General features: G+C 43.0%; 1 protein-coding gene across 1 annotated transcript; it reads left to right on the top strand.

Annotated features, from left to right (window-relative positions):
- The first annotated feature begins 19,916 nt into the window (after nucleotides 1-19,916).
- mllt11 (MLLT11 transcription factor 7 cofactor) lies at nucleotides 19,917-22,262 on the top strand. The gene is made up of 3 exons (XM_034160177.1): nucleotides 19,917-20,074; nucleotides 21,471-21,651; nucleotides 22,105-22,262. The coding sequence occupies exons 2-3, from the start codon at nucleotides 21,481-21,483 to the stop codon at nucleotides 22,195-22,197; spliced, it is 264 nt and encodes an 87-aa protein (XP_034016068.1). The 5' UTR covers nucleotides 19,917-20,074; nucleotides 21,471-21,480; the 3' UTR covers nucleotides 22,198-22,262.
- Nucleotides 22,263-23,258: the final 996 nt, after the last annotated feature.

A 23,258-nucleotide genomic window follows, 5' to 3' on the forward strand; every position in this document is an offset into this window, starting at 1 on the left:
TCTATTTTGGGGTGTGGCTCTTTGCCTCGTCAAAGGACTTCGTCTGATCATCAGTCAGGCAGCGCCCCCTGTTGCCTGAACAAGCGCATTGCATATATGGTTCACATTTTTATCTTCACCCGTTTATGAAAATTTATTCCAGTTAAGGGTCACAGAGGTTAGGGTTAGATCACTGGGTGAGAGGCGGGTTTCACCCTGAGCAACAGGCCAGTCAATCTCAAAGACATTCACACTTACAGTCAATTTAGTCACCAGTTCACCTAACCTACATGTCATTGCAAATGGGAGGAAGTCGGAACACCCAAAGAGAACCCACGCAAGGGGAGAACATGCTAACGCTGAAGAAAGGCCACATAACATGGATCATATTTCAGGAAGGTAGTAAATAAAAGTAAAGTATCAAAAGTCTGAAATGTCAAGTCAACTCTGGGAGGATGCACTAGTGCCACACTTCACCATATCCACAACACCACAGAACCGCCTTGGGTCCTCTATGGTTACCACACTGGTCCAGTCCCACATCTCACACCATCTCTCTGCTACTTCCAGGTGAAACATGGGTGTCTCCTTGACCTTCTGCAACCGCTGGGGTCCTCAGCAGTGAGGCACTTGCATGTTGGATCATGAAATGCGCCACATGGGCAAAATGTCACAGCTGATGTTCCCTCACAATGTCAGCGATCCTGCTAATCTGAGTCTCACCAAGTAACGCTTCATTTGACGCAAAGTCTTTCCAGTGGGACCCAAGGATCCTCCAAAGCATCCTGGTAGCAAAGACATCCAGTCATCACCTTAGGTCACTGGTTAGAGTCCAAGTCTCACAACCATACAGTAAGAAAGGAAGCCCCAGGACCCAAAAAACTTGGACCTTTGTGCTCCTCAAAATATATCAGCATCACCAAACACCTTATTATTATTGGTTCCAGTCGTGTTATTATGAAAAATCCCGTATTAAACATTAAAATTAACAATATGAAAATAAATCAAGTACATGAGACTAAGCTGCTGGGTGTAATGGTAGACTCCAAATTATCATGGAAAAAACATATAAATAATATTTCTGTAAAAATGGGCAGGGGTATATTGATTATGAGAAGACATGCAAGGTTTTTAAGTTGTACAACTTTGAATTATGCTATTAAAGCATTATTATTAGTATACCTGGATTATTGCCCAGCAGTTTGGTCAAAGGCCTCTGAAGAAATGATAAATAAATTACAGATTATTCAAAATAAGGCTGCTCGTATAGCATTTAAGTACAGTTATATGACAAATATCATTACAATGCATACAAATTTAAACTGGCTGTTAGTTAAAGATAGACTTTTATATTTGCTGATCATTTTTACCAGAAAGATTATTGTCACTAAATTACCATGTATTTTGTTTAGGAATTTCTCTTTCAGTTCAGAAAATCATGGATACATAACCAGACATGCTGTGGTGGGAAACGTTACACTACCTGTAGCCAGGACTAATGCCATAAAGAACAGAATGCATCAAACTCACTTTAAATGAATGTTCTTTTAAGGAACGTCTAAAACGACATTTGTGGATATAACAAGCAATCTAGGTTTAACTTTTTTTTCCTTTTTTTATTATTTCTCACGGGAATCAAAAATGCATTCAAAAATATATAAAATGATTCCCGTATATTATGTTTGTTGGCTTGTGTGGACCCCAGGAAGAGTATAGTTGCAGCAGAGCTGCAACTAATGGGGATCCAAATAAATAAACAAACTAGAAGCACTCAGAGTGCAAACCTCCGCCAAGGCCATGGGGTCACTGACGCCATAACATCTACACGCCATGGAATCATTGAACCTAAAAAAGTCTAACAATGTTTGCTCAGTAGTAAAAAAAAAAGTTTCATCTGCTGTGACTGGATAGCATGTATCCTTAGTGCTTGGCATCACAGTTTATTACAACTTGCACCTTTCCTAGAAGCTACTGTCATCTGAGCACTGATATTGATATTGCATGTGCTTATAGACAAAAACAAATAAGAGACAAAATTCAATTTATTATTCAACTAAACTGCAAATATATGAATTTTTTAACATTTATGAAACACTAATCTAAACAAGGCCATAGGGACACTGACCCTAAAGAGATTCCCTCCTTGGCACAGTGATCTATTTCTTTTTGTCTCTTTCTCTAAAATTGTATATAATAATCATTAGATTATTAATATATAAACAAAAATAAATTTAAGAAATATTACAATTTGAAAACAAATGCACCCGAACGTGATGACAGCTGCAACTGCTTAATGCTAACTTTTAACATTGAAAATGCCATAGACAGGCTAACGCGTTAGCATCGGGATCCGGATCGTGATCCGGATCACCACTAAAATTTAATCACTTGTTCCTCTTGTCATTTCCAACCACTCCACTAAATTTCTTCAAAATCCGTTCATAACTTTTTGAGTTATCCTGCTGACAGACAGACAAACAAACACGACCAAAAACATAACCTCCTTGGCGGAGGTAATAAACAAATAAACTGATGACAGATTCCTTGAGAAAACACCCCCTTGCAAGGGGGTGTTTACGAAAAAGTTCACTAGGTTTCTATAGAGGTCTTATAGGTTTCTATAGAACACCTATGGACACGCGACCTACAGGGGTCTTGGCCTATAGAGACCAATAGCATTCTACAGACACAAGGACCTATAGGCTCCATTGCCTATAGAAACCTATAGGCAATGGAGCGTTACGGGACAAGTTTGAACATGCCCAGCTGTTAAACAGTTTCTCGGATACTCACTCGACTGAAAACCATCGAAAGCCGCCTGAATTTTACGAATGGTTATCAACACGGAGGTGTTTCTCTGTGGCGCTGGGCCATGAGTGGTTGCATGCCGACATGCGAATCTGTCCGCACGTCTTTCATTACAAAATCTCCTTTAACAGTGGAATGTCCGGATAAACTGCTGATCCTGACCTCTTCTGAAACTTCTCTGTTCTCTCACGACGTCCTGGGTCAACAGAGGCTTAAATTTGGAAGTTTTCAGCTCGAAACAGGCTGACGACGGCAGCTCGGAGTGCGGCGCGCCCTCCGGCTCCATGGGTTGTCCTTAAAGCGACAGTAACACTCCATAATCTCTCATCAGCCCTTAAAATTTTCACAGAAAACCTGCTGAATTTCTCGAATGGTGTCCACTCGGATGTGCCTTACAGTTTCTGAAAAAATTTTGATCAAGCAAAGCGGCAGTCTGAGCCATTCCTAAACAATGAAAAAATAGACGGGAGGGGTGGACCACTCCTCACTCAAAGCCTGCCCACAGGCGAATGACACAACCGACAGGCGTGAAAAAACTCATGCATGCGCACGAGGGGTCAAGCTTGTCTGATGTAATTACACGTGATTCAAATCCATATAGTTTTTGAAAAAAATAAAAAGGTTGGTTTCTTTTCTAATAGACCACATAATCACATACAGTATATAATTTTCTTTGTAGAACCATGGAACTTGGAAACTGCAGTATCATCAAACACAAGTATAGTTGTAAACATCCAAACAGGTCAGCATTAATGCAGAGTTTGCTTAAAATGGTTACTATAACATCTGTAACTGAAACTACACATGCATATGTTATATCAGTTCAACCCGTACGGCAGCGTATACAATCCTGTAGGAACATCTATATCCTATATGCCAGAGGTGGTACGAAGTCACTGTCAAGTCATTCTCAAGTCATGAATCAGCAAGTCTCAAGTCAGCTTGCAAAGAACTGGTGGTCATTATGACTTGAGACTTGTGACTTGCCGATTCATGACTTGCTAGTGACTTCGTCCTATATTCATGCATATAGTTTCAGTAACCATTTGAAACTGTCTGCTAAAATAATGTTCCTACACAAATGTTTTGTATGTTAAAACTTTGCCTTTTGATTTTGTCATGTATAAATTTTATTTGATATTTTTAGTGAAATCCATATTTTAGCTGTCATAGTAGTTGTACGCTTATATGTGAATTTGAGCATACACATTTACATTTTTCAGTCACACATTAACAAAAGTCTGTTCGTCCGCAGAATTTCTGCTGGTCAAAATTTACCAGTCCTGGGCTATATCATTTATATCAATCCATGACAAATGCATACTATATTTCTTCTATTAGAAGCAAACCGTTAGAAGCGCAACCAAAAACTCCATTCTTTAAGTACAGAAATGTTAAAATATTACTTATTTTGACCATAGAAACCCCTCTGTCATTTACGTAAGCACATGCGCTTCTGATTGAGAAAATACAGCACATGTATTTGACATTCTGCAGTCTAACAGCAAAATCTGTGTTTACAGAGCTTTTAGATTTCTGTAAGCTAATCTTTTGGGTTCTGTTAGTCTTATGTACTTTTGTAATAATGTAATGACAAAATCTATTAAAACAATTTCATACGCTGTCCTATACAATTCTATAGACAGACCTGGAGAATTCCATAGGCTGTCCTATAGGATTCTATAGACAGACCTGGAGAATTCTGTAGGCTGTACTATAGGATTCTATAGAGGGCCAAGTTCTGCTAACATGTAAAACATTTATGTGCAACCATCAATTCACAACTTAATCCCAGTAGAACCGAGAAGGCAGTGAGCACAGGTAAGATGAAACATCAGATTTCATAAAAATACATTTTTGCAGGATGTCTCCTGGATAAATACAAATACTTGGGTTATCTGCATGTTGGTCAATATTTACAAGAACGTCAGATGAACAGCCTAGCCTTGCATCAACAAATGGTCTTTGTGTAATGCTGAATGGCTTTACTAGTATGATATTTGCTTTATCACACAAACAAAAACCATCATCACTCATGCAGTCTGGTCCCAACGTAACACAGAGAAAAGTTTCAATTCTTCCATATTTATACACACCATGAGTAAATGCAACATCGCAGTTGCAATGCCGAGCAGATCGAAAATAGTCACTGCTGGCATACAGCAGGTGGTGAAAAATAAATCTCTTGTATACAATGGCGGAAGTGTGCACTTGGTTCCCTATCAGTCTGCTTGCAGCCAGTAACTTTGATGGAGGCAGGATAACTTGCTCTCCTTTGCCAAGAGCATGCAAATTATTTGAAAACACGTTTGTGCATTTTGATTTAGTGTGTCTGCTGGCCAATGAGGTGTACAGGACAGACACATCAATGTTCTCCTAAATTCGTACAGAGTTCTTCTTTTTTAGATTTCATAGGAGTACCAAAAATAACAATATCTCTATTTAGTGAGACTGGAGGAGATAAGATTGCTGTATTGATCCATTGTTGTATGTCGTACCAGAATAATTGGACTATATCACAGAAGAAAAAAAGATGATCAGTACTTTCAATATCTTTTTCACAAAAGGAGCATACATTTTCTTGGATTTTGAAGCGCATTTGAAGTAATTCTTTGGATGGATAAATGTTATTCATAATTTTAAAGTGTGTTTCCTTCACTTTAGGAGCTATAGGAAAGGTTAGATACATTGTTCTTAGTTTTGTTATTGTCTTTTTTTAATTTGTTCATTATATCATTTTTATTTTGTAATCCTGGAAACATTTTTTCTGTTAGACAATTTCTTATGGAATAATTATTACATTTTTGGTCTAGAATTGGAACGCCCTGTACTGATAAAGAAGGCCTACTGGGGTGTATAATTTGGTTTGCTACAATGTTGGCTGAGAGGAAAACAAATTCTTTGGGAAGTGCATTATATAAACGTATAAAGTCTATGTACGAGGGGTTAAAATCATGTTTTAAGCAAAACTGATCGTAATTCATCAGCTTTCCCTCATTGTTCTTTAGGTGTGATATAGACCAAATATTCTTCTCAAACCAGTCTTTGTAAAATAGTGATTTGTTGCGATGTAGAATGTATATGTTATTCCATATTATTATTGAATGTGGAGAATAGTTGTGGACATATAGCATTTTCCAGTACAATAAGATTTGTTTATGGAACTCTGATAGGGATACCGGGAGCTTGTTAATATCAAAATCACATACAAGTAGAAGATTCAAACTTCCCAATTTGTTAAAGATAAAATTTGGGATACAATACCACAGTGAATTTTGTTGTTTAATCCATGACTTTAGCCAGATGATTTTTAGGATTGCATTAAGGCACTCTAGGTCAATTACTTTCAGGCCACCTTCACTAGGTTCTTTCACCATGTGGCTTTTCTTCATATAGTGTGGCCTGTTCCTCCATATAAAATTTAGATTTGTTTGGTTAAAAGATTTAATTAACTTATTAGAAATGGCATTTGAATAAAGTGGATAAGCTTTCCATTTTGGTCAGGTAAATGCGTCCTAGTATAGAGGAGAGTCATGAATAGACATAAGTTCACATTTTTTCAAATTTATATATAATCCTGAAGTTTTAGAGAATTTGACGATTTTGTCAATGGATATTTGGATTTGATGTTCATTTTTTAGAAATAATGTTGTATCATCTGCTAGCTGACTGATAACTATTTCATTACCCAAGATATTTAGTTTCTGGATGTCATTACAATTTTTGATATAAATAGATAATAATTCTGTGACTAAAAGAAAACTATAGGGAGAAATCGGACATCCTTGAGGAATACCAACATCTATACTAAAGCTTGGAGTAGAGCCTTTGGAGAGAAGAACTGAGCTGTTTATGTTCTTGTATAAACCACCAATTAAATTTTTAAATTTTATACCAAACCCAAAATGTTCAAGTGCAGACATAATAAAGGGGTGTTCTACAGAATCAAAGGCCTTGTAGAAGTCCAAAAAGAAAATAAACCCGTGAGCCTCAATTAATTCACTGTATTCAATTAAGTCCATAACCTGTCTAATGTTATTATGGATTGATCTACATTTTAAGAAACCAGACTGCATCTCTGCAATAATATTAGACAAGCCTGATTGTAATCGAGAGGCAAAAATATATGTCAGAAGCTTGTAGTCTGAATTTCTGAGTGTAATAGGTCTTCTGTTTTCTATTATCCTGGAGTCCTTGTACAGTTTTGGGATTGAGATTATAACCCCATGTCTCATAGTTATTGGGAGTGAGCAAGTTTCAAAAATTTCTACAAATACATCATAAAGTAGATGTTTTATGTTTACCCCCCAAAATTTATAGAAATTCCTAGTAATCCCATCAGAGCCTGGTGCCTTATTGGGAGATAATTTGCCAATTACAGCATCAAGTTCAGCAAGAGAAAGGGGGCTTTCCCAGGTTTTTTTATAATCTTCATTAATTTTTGGAATGTTAGTAATAACCTCTGTTAAAAAAGATTCACAATCTGTTTCAGAAAATTTGCAACTGTAGAGTTGTTTATAAAATTTAAAAAATTCTAGGGATATAATTTTTTCATCAGTGACTTCCTTATTGTCAATTAATAAGGATTTTGCGTCATTTCTTTCTTGGAGTCTTTTTTCTAAGCCGCAAAAGTAAGCAGTTCTTCTCTCCTTCTTCTATCCATTTTGCCCTTGATCTAACAAAAGCTCCTTGAGCTTTGTCAATATACATTTCATCTAAAGAAGATTGGAGATTAAAAATCATTTGTTTATCACCTTCGTTTTGATTGTGTTTGTTGCAGAGGACATTTCATTGGTTAATAATTTCATATTCTTTCTGATCAAGTTCCCGTTTCTTTTTTTTCTTTTTTCTTTTTTTTTGCTCTAAGAAATTGAAAATTCGTGAATTGTAAATTTTAGGAATTCCCACTTCTTGATTGGGGTATTAAGCTCTTCATTAGATATAATATCACTGATAAGTGATCTATGACACAATAAGCGAGAATGGAGTTCCGAGTGCATGCGTGGGCTCATGAGTAGGAAAAACTCAGCTTGGGATAAAAGCGACACGCCACACTGCTGCCGTTCAACTCCACAAAGTGGTTTGGTTTCTCCACCCCCCCAGCTGAGCACCGACGCCGCTCTTCCACCGTGTTTCCGCAGCGGCACCGGGCATGGCTTCAGGAACGAGAATATATATATATATATACACACACACGAGGTCTGTTAGAAAAGTATCCAACCTTTTTATTTTTTTCCAAAACCATATGGATTTGAATCACGTGTTTTTGCATCAGCCAAGCTTGAACCTTTATGCGCATGCGTGAGTTTTTCCATGCCTGTCGGTTGCGTCATTCGCCTGTGAGCAGGCTTTGAGTGAGGTGTGGTCCACCCCTCTCGTCTATTTTTATTGCGAATAAATGTCTGAACGATTTGGAGCTTTGCTGCATCAATTTCTTTCCAGAAACTGTGACAGACCTCCAGGTGGACACCGTTCGGAAAATTAATATGGCTTTCAGGGACGATTTTATGGGGATTACACAGATTAAGGAGTGATCCAGACGGTTTAAAGACCGCCCACAACTGCTGAGAGCGCGGCACGCTCCCAGCCCCCATCGACAGGCTGACACCCCGCTGGAACAACCAGATCATTTCCAACGTGAAGGCTTTGTTGATCCGTGATGAAGCCTTCCAGGACATGTTGGGGCATGTCCAGCTCATGCACAATCACAATCGGATAATCACACGACTGAAAAGCAACCGGAATCCATCTGAAATCCACCTTTAAGCCGTCCTGTGAGACCAACACCGAGGTGGTTTTGTCCGGCGTAATGAACGGCTCCGTGGCGCGTCCCTCCGCTTTTCTTTCCATGAAAAAAACTCCTGTAACAGTGGAATGTACCGAAAAAGTGCTGATGTCCACATCTTCAGCCTTTTTGTGAAAGTCAGACGAGGTCCAGCTCTCCACAATTTCTCTGATACTTACTGGACTGGTAAGCATTGAAAGCTGAGATAGGCATGTCCAAACTTGTCCTCTGACACGCCGAAACATAGGCGTTCTTTGTCTCGTTCATCAAGCGAATCAGTCGTGACGCACGAAGCCTCCGCGCAGCGTTCCACGACAAAATCTCTGGTTAAAAGTGAAATCTGCCGGAAAATGGCTGATGTCCAGCTCTTGTGATTACCGGAGAAAGAGCACACGACGTCTCATATCCACAGAGCTATCCGTTTAGAAATGATATGGTGTTTTGTGCCGCGTTGTCGCAGCTCGGAGCGCGGTGCGCCAAGCGTCCTTAAAGCGACAGTTAACAGTCCTTATTCTCTGTGAAGCCCGCAAAATTTTCACAGAAAGCCAGATAAATTTTTCGAATGGTTTCCACGTGCCAGTTTCTAACAGCTTCTGAAAAAAATCTGATGGAAAAAAAGTCCTTTTCATTCCGCCATTTCCAGACAATGAAATTCCGACGAGGGGGCGGGGCCACTCCTTCCCAAGGCGTGCTCACAGGCAAATGACGTCACCGACAGCATTGGAAAAACTCACGCATGCGCACGAGGGTTCAAACTTGCCTGACGTAAAAACATATGAATGAAATCCATATAGTTTAAAAAAAAAATAAAAAGGACCAATACTTTACGGACAGCCGATACTTTACGGACAGCCCACGTATATATATATATAAGTGTCGAAGTTCAACACATTGCTTATTAAGTATGCAAATTGGTCTGAAAAAAAAGAAGAATTTTTGACATTTTCAACTCAGTATGTTACACTTAGGTTTTCACAGAAGTATATATTTAGATTCTAAACATGCAAAATAATAAATTTGGTGAAAATAATTCAATTTCGGATCCTAATATCTTAAAGAATTAACATTGATGTACCTTCTATTTCAGATGATCTTCCAAGCTTGCGCCACACTGCAATTAAGTATGCAAAGAACACAAATGTATGTTTGCAGTCACCAAACCAGAAAAGGGTGAGAGTGAAAAACTCAAGGTTTGACTCTTCCTCAGAAGATGAAGATGATCGTCCACTATTGCAGGTACCATTTTCTATATTTTTCTTGAATCATCAATGATCTGTAAATTTCCTCCCTCAAATAGACACCCTCATTGTATGTGACACAAAACAAACAATACTTGTGCCTATTTGAGGCAATTTATCAACATGGTATTTAAATTTACATGCGTTCATGTCCTACAAATTTCACCATTATTTCGACTGGGAAACTGAAAATAAGTTCACAGCATTTGTGCAGTTTTTGTCAAAGAAATACTTCTGGAATTTGATGGTGATTTTGACAGCGTATGCCCTCCAGTACCATTGCTCTCTTAATGGCAGTTTAGGGATTGTTTTCTTGGTTTCTAGACGGCCCGCTCCACTGCCGACCCACGCTGACTGACCTGCCCCATATGCTCTACTTCTCAGTCGAAAGAATCACTTATTTAATGATATAAATGTAGAAGGAATAACACTTACTGACATGACTGAGTGAACATGACATTGTGCGCTGCAGATGACGTTTGTATATAATTCGTTAATGTTTGTGTATATATAAGAAAACGGCGAATTTTGCTAGGGGAATGACATTAAGTTATTTGATGAATAAGAATGAAAAACAAGTGAATGGTATCTGGTAAATAAGAATAAATATCTAGGACGACCCACTCCGCTTTGTGAGTGGAGCGGGTCACCCAGAAAACCGGAGCGAGTCAGCCAGCGCGGGTCGGCAGTGGAGCGGGTCAACCAGACACCGTTTTCTTCATGAATGCACTATGATAGTGTCTGTATGTCCTTGTCAAATGTGTATTTCACTTTGTTAATGTTGCATGTATGACTCAGAATATAATTTTGTCTCTGTAGATTAAGAAGAAAAAGAAAGTGGTTTCAAAGAGCAATGAAGTAAAATAAAGTAACATTATGATTGTTTCCAAGGAATGGTATAATAGCATATAGCGATAAAGTACATTTACTGCCATGCTTTACATACACATCATATTAAACTGTTCTTTTTACCACACATGTACAGACCCCAGCGGCTTCACAAGAAGAAGAATGTGTTGGGAAGGTGTCGTGAGACGGACCCACAACAGGGGCCGTTAATGAACGGACAATGGATAAGCCAAAAAGTAACAATTTAATGTTGTGAAGCGCACAACGAAGTACAGACAATAACAATATTGCGGAATGTCAATCATACACAAGGTGGCGTGTGGCAGGCTCGAAGATAGAAGACGTCTGGTGATAGAAGAGCCGGAACCCACACAGCTTCCACCACCAACGGATCTGAAGAACACCGGAGCCGCCAAGCCCTGCGCCCCAGGTGGCCACTGTCTTCAGCAGTCAGACGCGGTACTGCTGGCAGAGAATAGAAACAGTTTGATGAGTGTGAGTACTCACACTCAGTAATCCCACAGTCTGTGTTCAGTTAGGAGGGAGAACCTCCACCTCCAATAACACACTCGGACAGCTCCTGAGACAACCACTTATCTGGGTGGGGTGGGAGGCAAAGCCGTCGCAGTCCACACCAAACGCCAACACAGCAGACAAGGAATCCGTCACAGGAAAACGGCTGCAAAAGAGATCAGACTATTGTTCGGTTTAGATTCAGCAGAGAATTACCTGTATGGTAGATGATTTCTCGGCGAGGAGGTGGAGTTGCAGTCCGGCCTTTATGGTGATGGGTTGAATGAGTGACAGCTGGTGCTGATGAAGAGCGACAGCTGTCACTCCCAGTGGATCTGGCGCCCTCTCGTGCTTGAAGCCCGCACTCCAAGCAGGGCGCCATCTGGTGGTGGTGGGCCAGCAGTACCTCCTCTTCAGCGGCCCCACACAACAGGACCCCCCCCTCAACGGGCGCCTCCTGGCGCCCGACCAGGCTTGTCCGGGTGCCGCTGGTAGAAGTCGGCCAGGAGGGCCGGGTCCAGGATGAAGCTCCTCTTCACCCAGGAGCGTTCTTCGGGTCCATACCCCTCCCAGTCCATCAAATACTGGAACCCCCGTCCCTTCCGACGGACGTCCAGGAGCCGGCACACGGTCCAAGCCGGCTCCCCGTCGATGATCCGGGCAGGAGGCGGCGCCGGTCCGGGGGTACAGAGGGGTGAAATGTGGTGAGGTTTGATGCACGACACATGGAAGACAGGATGGATCCGCAGTGAAGCCGGCAGCTTCAGCTTCACCGCGGCAGGACTGAGGACTTTGAGGATTGTAAATGGTCCGATGAAGCGGTCCTTCAGTTTCTGAGACTCGACCTGGAGTGGTATGTCCTTGGTTGAAAGCCACACCTCCTGCCTGGGCTGGTATGCAGGGGCAGGGGAACGCCGGCGGTCTGCATGGGCCTTGGCCCTCATCCGGGCCTTCAACAGGGCAGAACGGGCGGTCCGCCACACCCGGCGGCACCTCCTGAGGTGGGCCTGGACCGAGGGCACACCGACCTCTCCCTCCACAAGTGGAAACAATGGGGGCTGGTACCCCAAACACACCTCAAATGGGGAGAGGCCGGTGGCTGACGACACTTGGCTGTTGTGGGCGTACTCGATCCAGGCCAGATGGGTGCTCCAGGCCGTCGGGTGAGCGGAGGTAACGCAACGGAGGGCCTGCTCCAGCTCCTGGTTGGCCTGCTCTGCCTGTCCGTTTGTCTGAGGGTGATACCCGGACGAGAGACTCACGGTGGCCCCCAGTTCCCTGCAGAAACTCCTCCAGACCTGAGAGGAGAACTGAGGGCCACGGTCTGAGACGATGTCCGCTGGTATCCCATGCAGACGCACGACGTGGTGGACCAGGAGGTCTGCTGTCTCCTGGGCCGTTGGGAGCTTCGGGAGGGCCACGAAGTGGGCCGCCTTGGAGAACCGGTCCACTATCGTGAGGATGGTGGTGTTGCCCTGGGACGGCGGGAGGCCCGTGACAAAGTCCAGGCCAATGTGGGACCAGGGGCGGTGAGGTACCGGTAGGGGCTAGAGGAGTCCTGAAATCCTCTTATGGTCAGCCTTGCCCCTGGCACAGGTGGTACAGGCCTGGATGTAGTCCCGGACGTTGGCCTCCATGGACGCCCACCAGAAGCGCTGCTGGACCACTGCCATGGCTCTGCACACTCCGGGATGACAGGAGAGCTTGGAACCATGACAGAAGTCCAAAACCGCAGCTCTGGCCTCTGGTGGGACGTACAGTTTGTCCTTCGGGCCGGTCCCCGGGTCCGGGTTCCGTGTCAGGGCCTCCCGGACGGTCTTCTCCACGTCCCAGGTGAGAGTGGCCACGACAGTGGACTCGGGGATGATGGTCTCTATGGGGTCTGACAACTCGGCCTTGGCCTCCTCTTCATGCACCCTGGGGTTCAGCCGCTTGGCGGTCCGGATGTAGTCCAGGTTCCGATGGTCCGTGAAAACCGTGAAGGGCACCGTCGCTCCAACCAGTGTCTCCACTCTTCAAGAGCCTCCTTCACCGCAAGGAGTTCCCGATTGCCGACGTCACAATTCCTCTCAGCCGGGGTCAACCTGCGGGAAAAATAGGCACAAGGGTGGAGAACCTTATCGGACTCCCCGCTCTGGGACAGCACGGTTCCTATCCCTGAGTCAGAGGCATCCACCTTCACTTTGAACTGGCGAGTAGGATCAGGCTGCACCAGAACTGGTGCAGACGAAAACCGGCGCTTCAACTCCCTAAACGCGGCTTCGCACCGATCCGACCAGGTGAAGGGGACCTTAGTGGAGGTCAGGGCTGTCAGGGGGCTAACTACCTGACTGTAGCCCTTAATGAACCTACTGTAGAAATTCGCAAAGCCGAGGAACTGTTGCAGTTTCCTACGGTTTGTTGGTTGGGGCCAATCTCTCACCGCCGCAACCTTGGCCGGATCAGGGGTGACGGAGTTGGAGGAGATTATGAACCCCAGGAAGGACAAAGAAGAGCAGTGAAACTCGCACTTCTCGCCCTTCACAAATAGCCGGTTCTCCAACAACCACTGTAGGACCTGACGTACATGCTTGACATGGGTCTCAGGATCCGGAGAAAAGATGAGTATATCATCTAGATATACGAAGACAAACCAAACCGATGCAGGAAGTCCCGCAAGACGTCATTAACCAACTCTTGGAACGTTGCGGGCGCATTGGTGAGGCCGAACGGTATGACCAGGTACTCAAAGTGACCTAACGGGGTGTTAAATGCCGTCTTCCACTCGTCTCCCTCCTGGATCCGAACCAGGTGATAAGCATTCCTAAGATCCAATTTTGTGAAAATTTGGGCTCCATGCAAGGGCGTAAACACTGAATCCAACAGAGGTAACGGGTATCGGTTGCGAACCGTGATCTCGTTCAGCACTCTGTAATCAATGCATGGACGGAGTCCGCCGTCCTTCTTGCCCACAAAAAAGAAGCCAGCACCCATCGGGGAGGAGGAGTTCCGGATCAACCCGGCAGCTAATGAGTCCCGGATGTAGGTCTCCATTGATTCGCGTTCTGGACATGAGAGGTTGTACAGCCTGCTGGACGGGTACTCAGCGCCCGGTATCAAATCAATGGCACAATCGTACGGACGGTGTGGGGGCAGCGTGAGTGCCAGATCCTTGCTGAAGACGTCAGCAAGGTCATGGTACTCGGCTGGCACCGCCGTCAGATTGGGGGGGACTAAAACCTCCTCCTTAGCTGTCACACCGGGTGGAACCGAGGATCCTAAACACTCCCGGTGGCAGGTTTCGCTCCACTGAACCACAACCCCAGATGGCCAATCAATCTGGGGATTGTGTTTTAACACCCATGGAAAACCCAAAATCACTCGGGAGGTAGAAGGTGTTACATAAAACACAATCTCCTCCCTGTGATTCCCAGAAACAACCAAAGTCACGGGCTGTGTCTGGTGTGTGATTAGTGGAAGAAGGGTGCCATCTAGTGCCCGCACCGACAATGGTGACGGTAAGGCCACTAGAGGGAGCCCAACCTCCTTTGCCCATCTGCTGTCCAGCAGATTCCCCTCCGACCCCGTGTCCACCAGTGCTGGGGCGTGAAGGGTTAGATCCCCACTCAGGATCGTGACTGGGATACGTGCAGATCTTCGGGGTTTCCCCGCGTGGGTATTGTGACCCACCCTTAGCCCAGTCTCTAAGGACGAGTGCTGCTGTTTTGACCGTTTGGGGCACTCTCTCTGTATGTGCTCGGTTGAGCTGCAGAGAAAACACTCTCCACGGATCAGCCTCCTTTATCTCTGATCTGATCGCTTTTTGGCCCTGCTCATTTCCATAGCAACGTCAGCAGGGGGAGCTGTCGTCACGTGGAGAGCCCTGGCTGTGGAGCGTGGGGAAGTCGGCTCCCTTTCGGACCCGGGAGGAAGAGGGATGGCTTGTGCCTGACCACGCCCTTCATCTCGCTCCCGTCGGTGTTCTGTTAATCGGTTGTCTAACCGTATAACCAGGTCGATAAGCCCGTCTAAATCCCGCGGCTCGTCCTTCGCCACCAGGTGCTCCTTAAGGACCAGAGACAGTCCGTTTACAAAGGCAGCGCGGAGCGCAACAGCATTCCAGCCAGCTTGCGCTGCCGCGATGCGGAAGTCGACTGCATACTTCGCTGCGCTACAACACCCCTGTCTTATCGACAGCAGCACGCTTGAAGCGGTCTCGCCTCTATGAGGGTGGTTGAACACCTGTCGGAACTCCCTCCCAGTCCATCAAATACTGGAACCCCCGGCCCTTCCGACGCACGTCCAGGAGCTGGCGCACGGTCCAAGTCGGCTCCCCGTCGATGATCCGGGCAGGAGGTGGCGCCGGTCCGGGGGTACAGAGGGGTGAACTCACAAACTCAGTGTAAATCGTTAGGAGCCGTGAATTCTGCTCCCAGAGCACCGTAGCCCAGGCGCGTGCCTCTCCTCGAAGCAAATTTATAATGTAAGCCACCCGGCTAGCGTCTGACGCGTACATGACGGGACGCTGTGAAAAGACGAGCGAGCACTGCATCAAGAAGTCCGCGCACGTCTCCACACAGCCTCCGTACGGCTCCGGAGGGCTTATGTATGCTTCAGGGGAAGGTGGGGGGGTTCGTTGAACGACTAGTGGAATGTCTGTCTCTGGCATTCGGTCAGCAGGAGGAGGTGCTGCAGCAGCTCCCTGAGCATGCGCTTCCACCTGGGCGGTGAGAGCCTCCATCCTTCGACTGAGAACAGTGCTCTGCTCGGTAACTAAGTCCAACCGAGCAGTAAAGGCGGTTAAGATGTGCTGCAGCTCACCTAACACGCCTCCTGCTGGCGCCTGTGCACCTCATTGGCTGTTCAAGCGATGGTTGACGCCCCTCGGGATCCATGACGCAGGCCGAGAAATCCTGTTGGGAAGGTGTCGTGACACGGACCCACAACACGGGGCGTTAATGAACGGACAATGGATAAGCCAAAAAGTAACAATTTAATGTTGTGAAGCGCACAACGAAGTACAGACAATAACAATATTGTGGCATGTCAATCATACACAAGGTGGCGTGTGGCAGGCTCGAAGATAGAAGACGTCTGGTGATAGAAGAGCCGGAACCCACACAGCTTCCACCACCAACGGATCTGAAGAACACCGGAGCCGCCAAGCCCTGCGCCCCAGGTGGCCACTGTCTTCAGCAGTCAGACCCGGTACTGCTGGCAGAGAACAGAAACAGTTTGATGAGTGAGAGTTCGCACACTCAGTAATCCCACAGTCTGTGTTCAGTTAGGAGGGAGAACCTCCACCTCCAATAACACACTCGGACAGCTCCTGAGACAACCACTTATCTGGGTGGGATAGGTGGTGAAGCCGTCGCAGTCCACACCAAACGCCAACACAGCAGACAAGGAATCCGTCACAGGAAAACGGCTGCAAAAGAGATCAGACTATTGTTCGGTTTAGATTCAGCAGAGAATTACCTGTATGGTAGATGATTTCTCGGCGAGAAGGTGGAGTTGCAGTCCGGCCTTTATGGTGATGGGTTGAATGAGTGACAGCTGGTGCTGATGAAGAGCGACAGCTGTCACTCCCAGTGCTTCCGGCGCCCTCTCGTGCTTGAAGCCCGCACTCCAAGCAGGGCGCCATCTGGTGGTGGTGGGCCAGCAGTACCTCCTCTTCAGCGGCCCACACAACAGAATGTATTTTGAGTCCTCAGGTAAACTACATCTACAATTCTTATTGTTCTTTGCTTGCTTTATTTATCATCGCAACTCTTTTTTTTTATTTCAGTAGGGTTAAATTAATCATGATTATTATTCTGTTACAGAGTGAAGATGATGATGATGAAGTAATGGACAAGAGCATGCAGATTGCATTGGTGAGCACCTCATTGTCCTTTTTAACTCATATAAAACGCCCAGTGGCAATAGTGGCAATCATTTTGACTTTGTATAATTATTGAACAATCTGCAGGGGTGGTGGCCAAGTGGTTAATGCGCTTGGTTTCAGTTCGGAAGGTTCTGGGTTCAAATCCCACCCCTGCCACATTTCTCCATGTAATGTGGAGTTGCGTCAGGAAGGGCATCCGGCGTAAAACCTGTGCCAAATCAACATGCAGATCCACCTTGGATTTGCTGTGGCGACCCCGAGTGCAAACAAGGGAGCAGCCGAAGGGACTTACTATAATTATTGAACAATCTGCATTTATTTACAGCTGGACTTAACTCCCTTGTTGCATTTATGTGTGCCAATGATATAAAAAAATGGACAATAATTGTACATTGTGTCAAATTTAAAGTGGCACCTCCTCATATACTGGAATTCTATTTTGTTTTCTTTAGCATAAGGATGAATGTGTGCACACATACAAGTATATTTGCTTTCTTATGGGGGGGGGGGGGGGGGGTGCAATTGTGAACAAAAATCATGTTCTGTGCAAAAAGCCAAATTATTTACTTGGTGCAATTTACTGATAACACATACCAGATTAAAAAAAAAGTCACTGCCATTGAGTTTCTTTTATTTTGGTCAGTTAATAAGAGAGGAAAAAAAGACAAAATACTAATGGAATATTCAAAATTAAACCAGGCAATAATATTTTTTCTTCCATTTGTGCACATCAAGCCTCCATGGTGAAAAAAAGATGTTTTTCTTATTCTAGACAATGCTTTGTATACTGTTTGCTGTAGGAAACTTTTTACTGTTGTACATCATCTCAAGCTTTATTTTGTGCCTAACCTAGTGTCTTTTAATTTCAGGTAACTTTGTGGCCAGGGGTGGCCATAACAGTTTGGCAAAAGAGGTTACTAAATGCAAAAAAAAAAACCAAATGTTAAAGAATACACAAACACCCTGCTGTGGATGATTCACACACCAGAAGTGCTACAATCATCTTCCCTCACTCGAAAGAAAAGCAACGCTTTTAAAGATGTGAGAGCCAAAAAGAAGCTGCCTGGTGTAGAGTTCACAATTGGTAAGTTAACTGGCATAACAATAACATTATTAATGCAATGCCTTACATATATTTGCTCTATTAGAGGCGCACCTAGACCAAAAATTAAATTCTTTTGATACAGAAATATTAAAACATTACTCATTTTGACCATAAAAACATCTGTTATTTACATAAGCCCATGCGCTTCTAATAGAGGAAATATATTAAAGTTTTTCCCCAGCTTTGGGAACTGGTGGTATAATTTTTAACTAATATTTCTTGGAGAATTACTTTTGAATAACTGTTTTAATTGCTGTTAAACCCTATGCTGGTTGGTTTTGCTTTTATCTGTATGCTGCATCCACAAATTACAGATTTTATTTATTCATTTATTTTACATATGCAGATTATATCAAAGAACAGACCCGTTCTCCTGATGTTCAACCAGTCAAAACGGCCATCACTCACCTCTTGAACACCGAAGGCAAACGCTTGCTGAAGAAGTGTGATACCGCTGATTAAAGGCTTGCCCTAAAGTTAATGTTCAATATTTCATCCAAGAAAAAGTTAAATGTTGTCACTTTTTGTGTATTGTTTATTGTGTATTTGTGAAATACATTTTATATTTAAATGTTTAATTGTTCCCATTATCCTTTGTATATTTTATGGCATTATGACTTGTAGGTTCCTATAGAGATTCTATAGGTTGTCCTATAGGTTCTGGTAGAAATGCTATAGGTTGGCCTATGGATTGTTATAGAGATCCTATAGGTTGGCCTATAAGTTCCTACAAAGATCCTATAGGTTCTGATAGAAATTCTATAGGCCTGTAGGTTCTTATAGAGATCCTATGGGTTGGCCTGCGGGCTCTTATAGCTATCCTATAGGACCGCCTATAGAGGGCCTATAGGTGAAACGTCCCAATTGCCTATAGGCACTTATATGTTTTTCTATGGCGACCTATAGGTTTCTCTATAGGCTTGTCCACGGAAATTCTATAGCCTGGCCTATAGCAACCTATAGGTCATGCCTATAAATTACCTATAGATTTTTTTCTGACATATGTCCACTCTCAGGACCATCACAGCCCACTTTCTCAGCTCCCTGTACAGCCTAAGATTTCCACTGAGCCGTGCACTACAACTCCTCTGGATGATATTTCGAGTATCCTCAGATTATGAAACACCTCCTCCTGTGGACACTAAACCGTGGTGAAATTAGTTGGAGGTTGGATATTGGATGGGTATGCAGATATTCATCACTTTCACTCAGTGTTACTTTCAGGCAACAATCAGACAGATAGCTCACACCCCCTTGCCCATAAGTGCTTTGGTTTCACCAAGGGGCCTTCAATAAATTATTGTCTTAATTAAAACAATTTTTTTTTCAGTAGCTTGCATGTTCAATGACATAAGGACCCCAAATCAATGCAGAATGGTTCAGCTATGTAGGACCAGTCAGACACACCTCGTTTTTTTTTTTTTTTTTTTTTTTTTTGCACCTTGTATTTTATAAACTTTTTTTAAAATGAAAATCGTTTACTTTTCTATGGAATAGTAATTTTCCCCCCAATAGCCTCCAGACAGATTGCGCACAAACTGCTGAGAAACATTCTGATCTTGAAGCCTGGTCAGATTTGGCAGTAGACAACAGTCTTCGAGACTTCAACTGAATCCTCAGGGAAGCCACAAGGATTCACAAACTGAGCACTAGAAATCACTCATAAACTTAAAAATGTATTTTGTCTACTTAAAATTCGTCAAAGAGAAGTTTCGGAATAAAACCGGAACCGTTGATTTATTTTAGAACACTGGTCGATGTATTATTTTGAAAGAACACCGGAATCCTTGTTTTATATTGAAAGAACACCGGAGGTCGTTGCATTTTATTGCTGCTAACTTGACTCAATGCTTTTGTTGGACAAAGCGCAGCGGCGGACAAAGACAAGAGACTAATTACAGATATCAGATTCATTTTCACATCTTCGACAGGTAAAATCTCGCTTATTCTCTTATTTTTAATCAGCATAGAGCTTCTGGTTACGGCAAATATTTTTAAAATAATTTACAAATGCCCGAAAATGTGAATTAATAAATATTATATACGAATGTCTAAGAAATACGTATCGTGTGTGTGTTAAAAAATTATTAAATTTCATGAGTCACCTGCTTCTGAGCCTGAACATGGCAAATAAAAAATAAAAATCATATGTCCAACCTAATTAAAATATCATTTAATTTGAGAAAATCTCATTTCAGGTACCGACATAAACAGATATTGATTTTTTTTTTTTTTTTTAACCAGAATTAATTCCGTTATTTTCAAAGTGCAGGTTGAAGAAGCGGCGGGCCAACGCCTCAAAATGAATCAGCACAATTAAATATGGAAGTTAAAAAATAAAATAAAATAAATTCCATCATCTTATTTTTTGTTTTATTGAGTCATGCTTTGTTATAATTACAACAGACTAAATCAAAATCATGTTGCAAGTTACAATGACCAAAAATATTCATTATGAGGGGTAAAAAGAAAAGCAACTCCAACGTGCTAACCTCACAAAATGAACCATAACCAGCTGGTTATTAATTTAATTTAGATCCATGCACTACCTCATCCTGAAAAAATATCCTGGTAACAGACAGACAAGATGGAAACTTGACCTCCATGCGGGTGGATAAATATATATATTTATATTTCAGTAACTTCATCAGCTCCATCATGTTTATTTCAGCTGCAGACTAAAATACAGCCAACGTTAAAAAGAACTGAAGCTACTTCAGCACCAAAGACATTTAATGACTTCAAATGGACTCAGAAAACCTCAGCAAAATTAAAGATAAAATCAAATAAATGCAATCAACTAAGATCAAACCGATTTTACTGAGCTCTAGTTTAACTTAATCTAGTTCACACAGTGCACAGTTAACCCTGACCCAGCCATGGTAACACTGGTGACAGTTTGAAGAAACCAAGGTGTTTATTATTATTATTATTATTATTATTGTTGTTGTTACAGGAAGAAACCTGAAGCAGTCCAGACTCAGTGGGGGAATTATCTGGTTTGGTCAAATAAAACAAAAATACAGAATTTTCAGGACAGCAACAGAAATGTTATTTTTTTTATAACAGCAGAATAATTGAACATACATTAATGAGATAATGATGAGTCAGCGATCGTCCGATAGGGGGTCGAGGGGGCAGAGCCAATAAATCAACATAAATTTCTAAATGGACCAAATCCGTTGATGTCTACCAATGATTGTTGGTTAAGTGTTTTTCCAGGGTTTTTTTTATTTCTCACATTTCATTCAGCAGCCGATCACAACTTCATTTTGTCAGATCAGATCTGAAACCAAATCCTGATCCAGATTCTGTGTCCATACCCAGATATCCAAACATGCTGGAGAAATCCAACAGCCAATATGATTCCTTCCTGTTCTGGAGACAGCCAATCCCAGCCCTGGATATGGCTGAGCTGGAGGACCTGGGTTTGATTGACATCGAGCATCAGGCCAATAGCAGCAAAGCAAAGGGAAAGACTTTTGCAGGGACCAATCAGGATGAGGAGGTGAGAGGACAGAAGGTTCCAGCAAAGGCCAAGGAGATGTCATTGGTTTGAGTTTCACACAATCACAACAAAAGCTAAACCCTCAAACCTGACAGAAGAATTAAAGTTCCAAAACTATCAGTTAATCAGTGGAGTGATTGGTTTTTGTCATTTATCTAAGAATGGCGCAATTCAATTCTGTTCAAGCTTATGATTCAAAGAATAGAAGATACTTTATATATAATAAGTTATAATATGATATATAATCTAATCACATATAATAATAATAAATAAAATATACTAATATAATATAATAATATATAATATGATGTGCAGGACAACTTGGTCAGATTAACTATGGAATGAAACAGAAAAAAAGTGGTCCATTCGGTGTCAGGTGATCACATTAAGATTCACACCGTTGCTGCTTTAAACTGGATTCTGATCCAGATATTGTCTCTGGTACTCTTTCAGGTCGAGCTGTCCGAGTTTTCTTCTTTCAACTACTGGCGAGCTCCAATCGTCAGCGTGGATGACCTGCTGGCTGACCTGAACCTGCTCCTGTGAAACCACCACAGACCCACAGGCTGGATTGGTCTCTGCAGGACTCCCAGAAGCTCCTTTCCACATTTTTTTTAAAAATGAAATTCACTCCACTCTCTCTCTCTCAAAAGAAAACCCTGCAGAGACCGGATTGATTTTATGGAACCATGAAACAGGATTAATGTGACATTTAATTTGAACACAAACACACTGACGACACTTTATTTTGAAGGGGAATTTAGTTGCAATCTGTGAATTATTGATTTATTTATTCTCTAATAGTCACTTGATCGAGGACTTGCCTTTAAATTTAAGCTTCAGAACGTGTCAACAGGATTACTTTCAGAATGTACTTTAGCTCTTTTTAGTTTTTGTTGGCAGTTTGCGGTCAGAACACAGCACCTCCTGGTGGTGTGGACACAGACTGGATCATCTAAATATTTCTGGTTTGAACCCAGGGCCCAGTATCTAATATGTTTATTGAATATAAACCAGACAATTCAGGATCTATTAATCCTTGTCACACTGATCCGGTGTCAGGGGCTCAGCACTCTCCTAGACTGAGCACTCCTCTATGCGAGTCAGTGCATGCGCGGACCCGGTGCTGCAGTGTGATCTGTCCCGTCACGTCGGAGCGTCAGCAGCGATTAACAGATTATTGCCTCGTTTCTGCTTAAAACTGACTTTAGAATGATTTAAGAGGTTTTAGTTTGTCATCTGATGTTTAATAATATTATTCTCTTTGATCGGTACAGAGTCAGCCTCAGAGAGTCAGTCTGAGACGCGCTGCTGTCGCGCTCTGATCGCTCCCCCGTCTTTTATTATGAATTATTGCTGAATTTATGCGGAAATGATTGTTGTACAAAAGCTTCAGAGATCTGTCTCTGAAATAGGTGATGACTGGAGTGCAATTTTAAGCAGAAACGAGGCGATAATCTGTGAATCGATGCTGACGCTCCGAAATGATGCATGCGCAGTGAAAGCAGAGGGGGGGCTCAGAAGGGGGAGTGGTGAGCTCCTCACACCGGTTAAGTCAGTTAGTCAAACGCAGGTCAAACTTTGAGTCGAAGCCATGAAGCCATGAT

This window comes from Thalassophryne amazonica, chromosome 20, assembly GCF_902500255.1.
Source record: "Thalassophryne amazonica chromosome 20, fThaAma1.1, whole genome shotgun sequence".
Lineage (NCBI taxonomy): Eukaryota > Metazoa > Chordata > Actinopteri > Batrachoidiformes > Batrachoididae > Thalassophryne > Thalassophryne amazonica.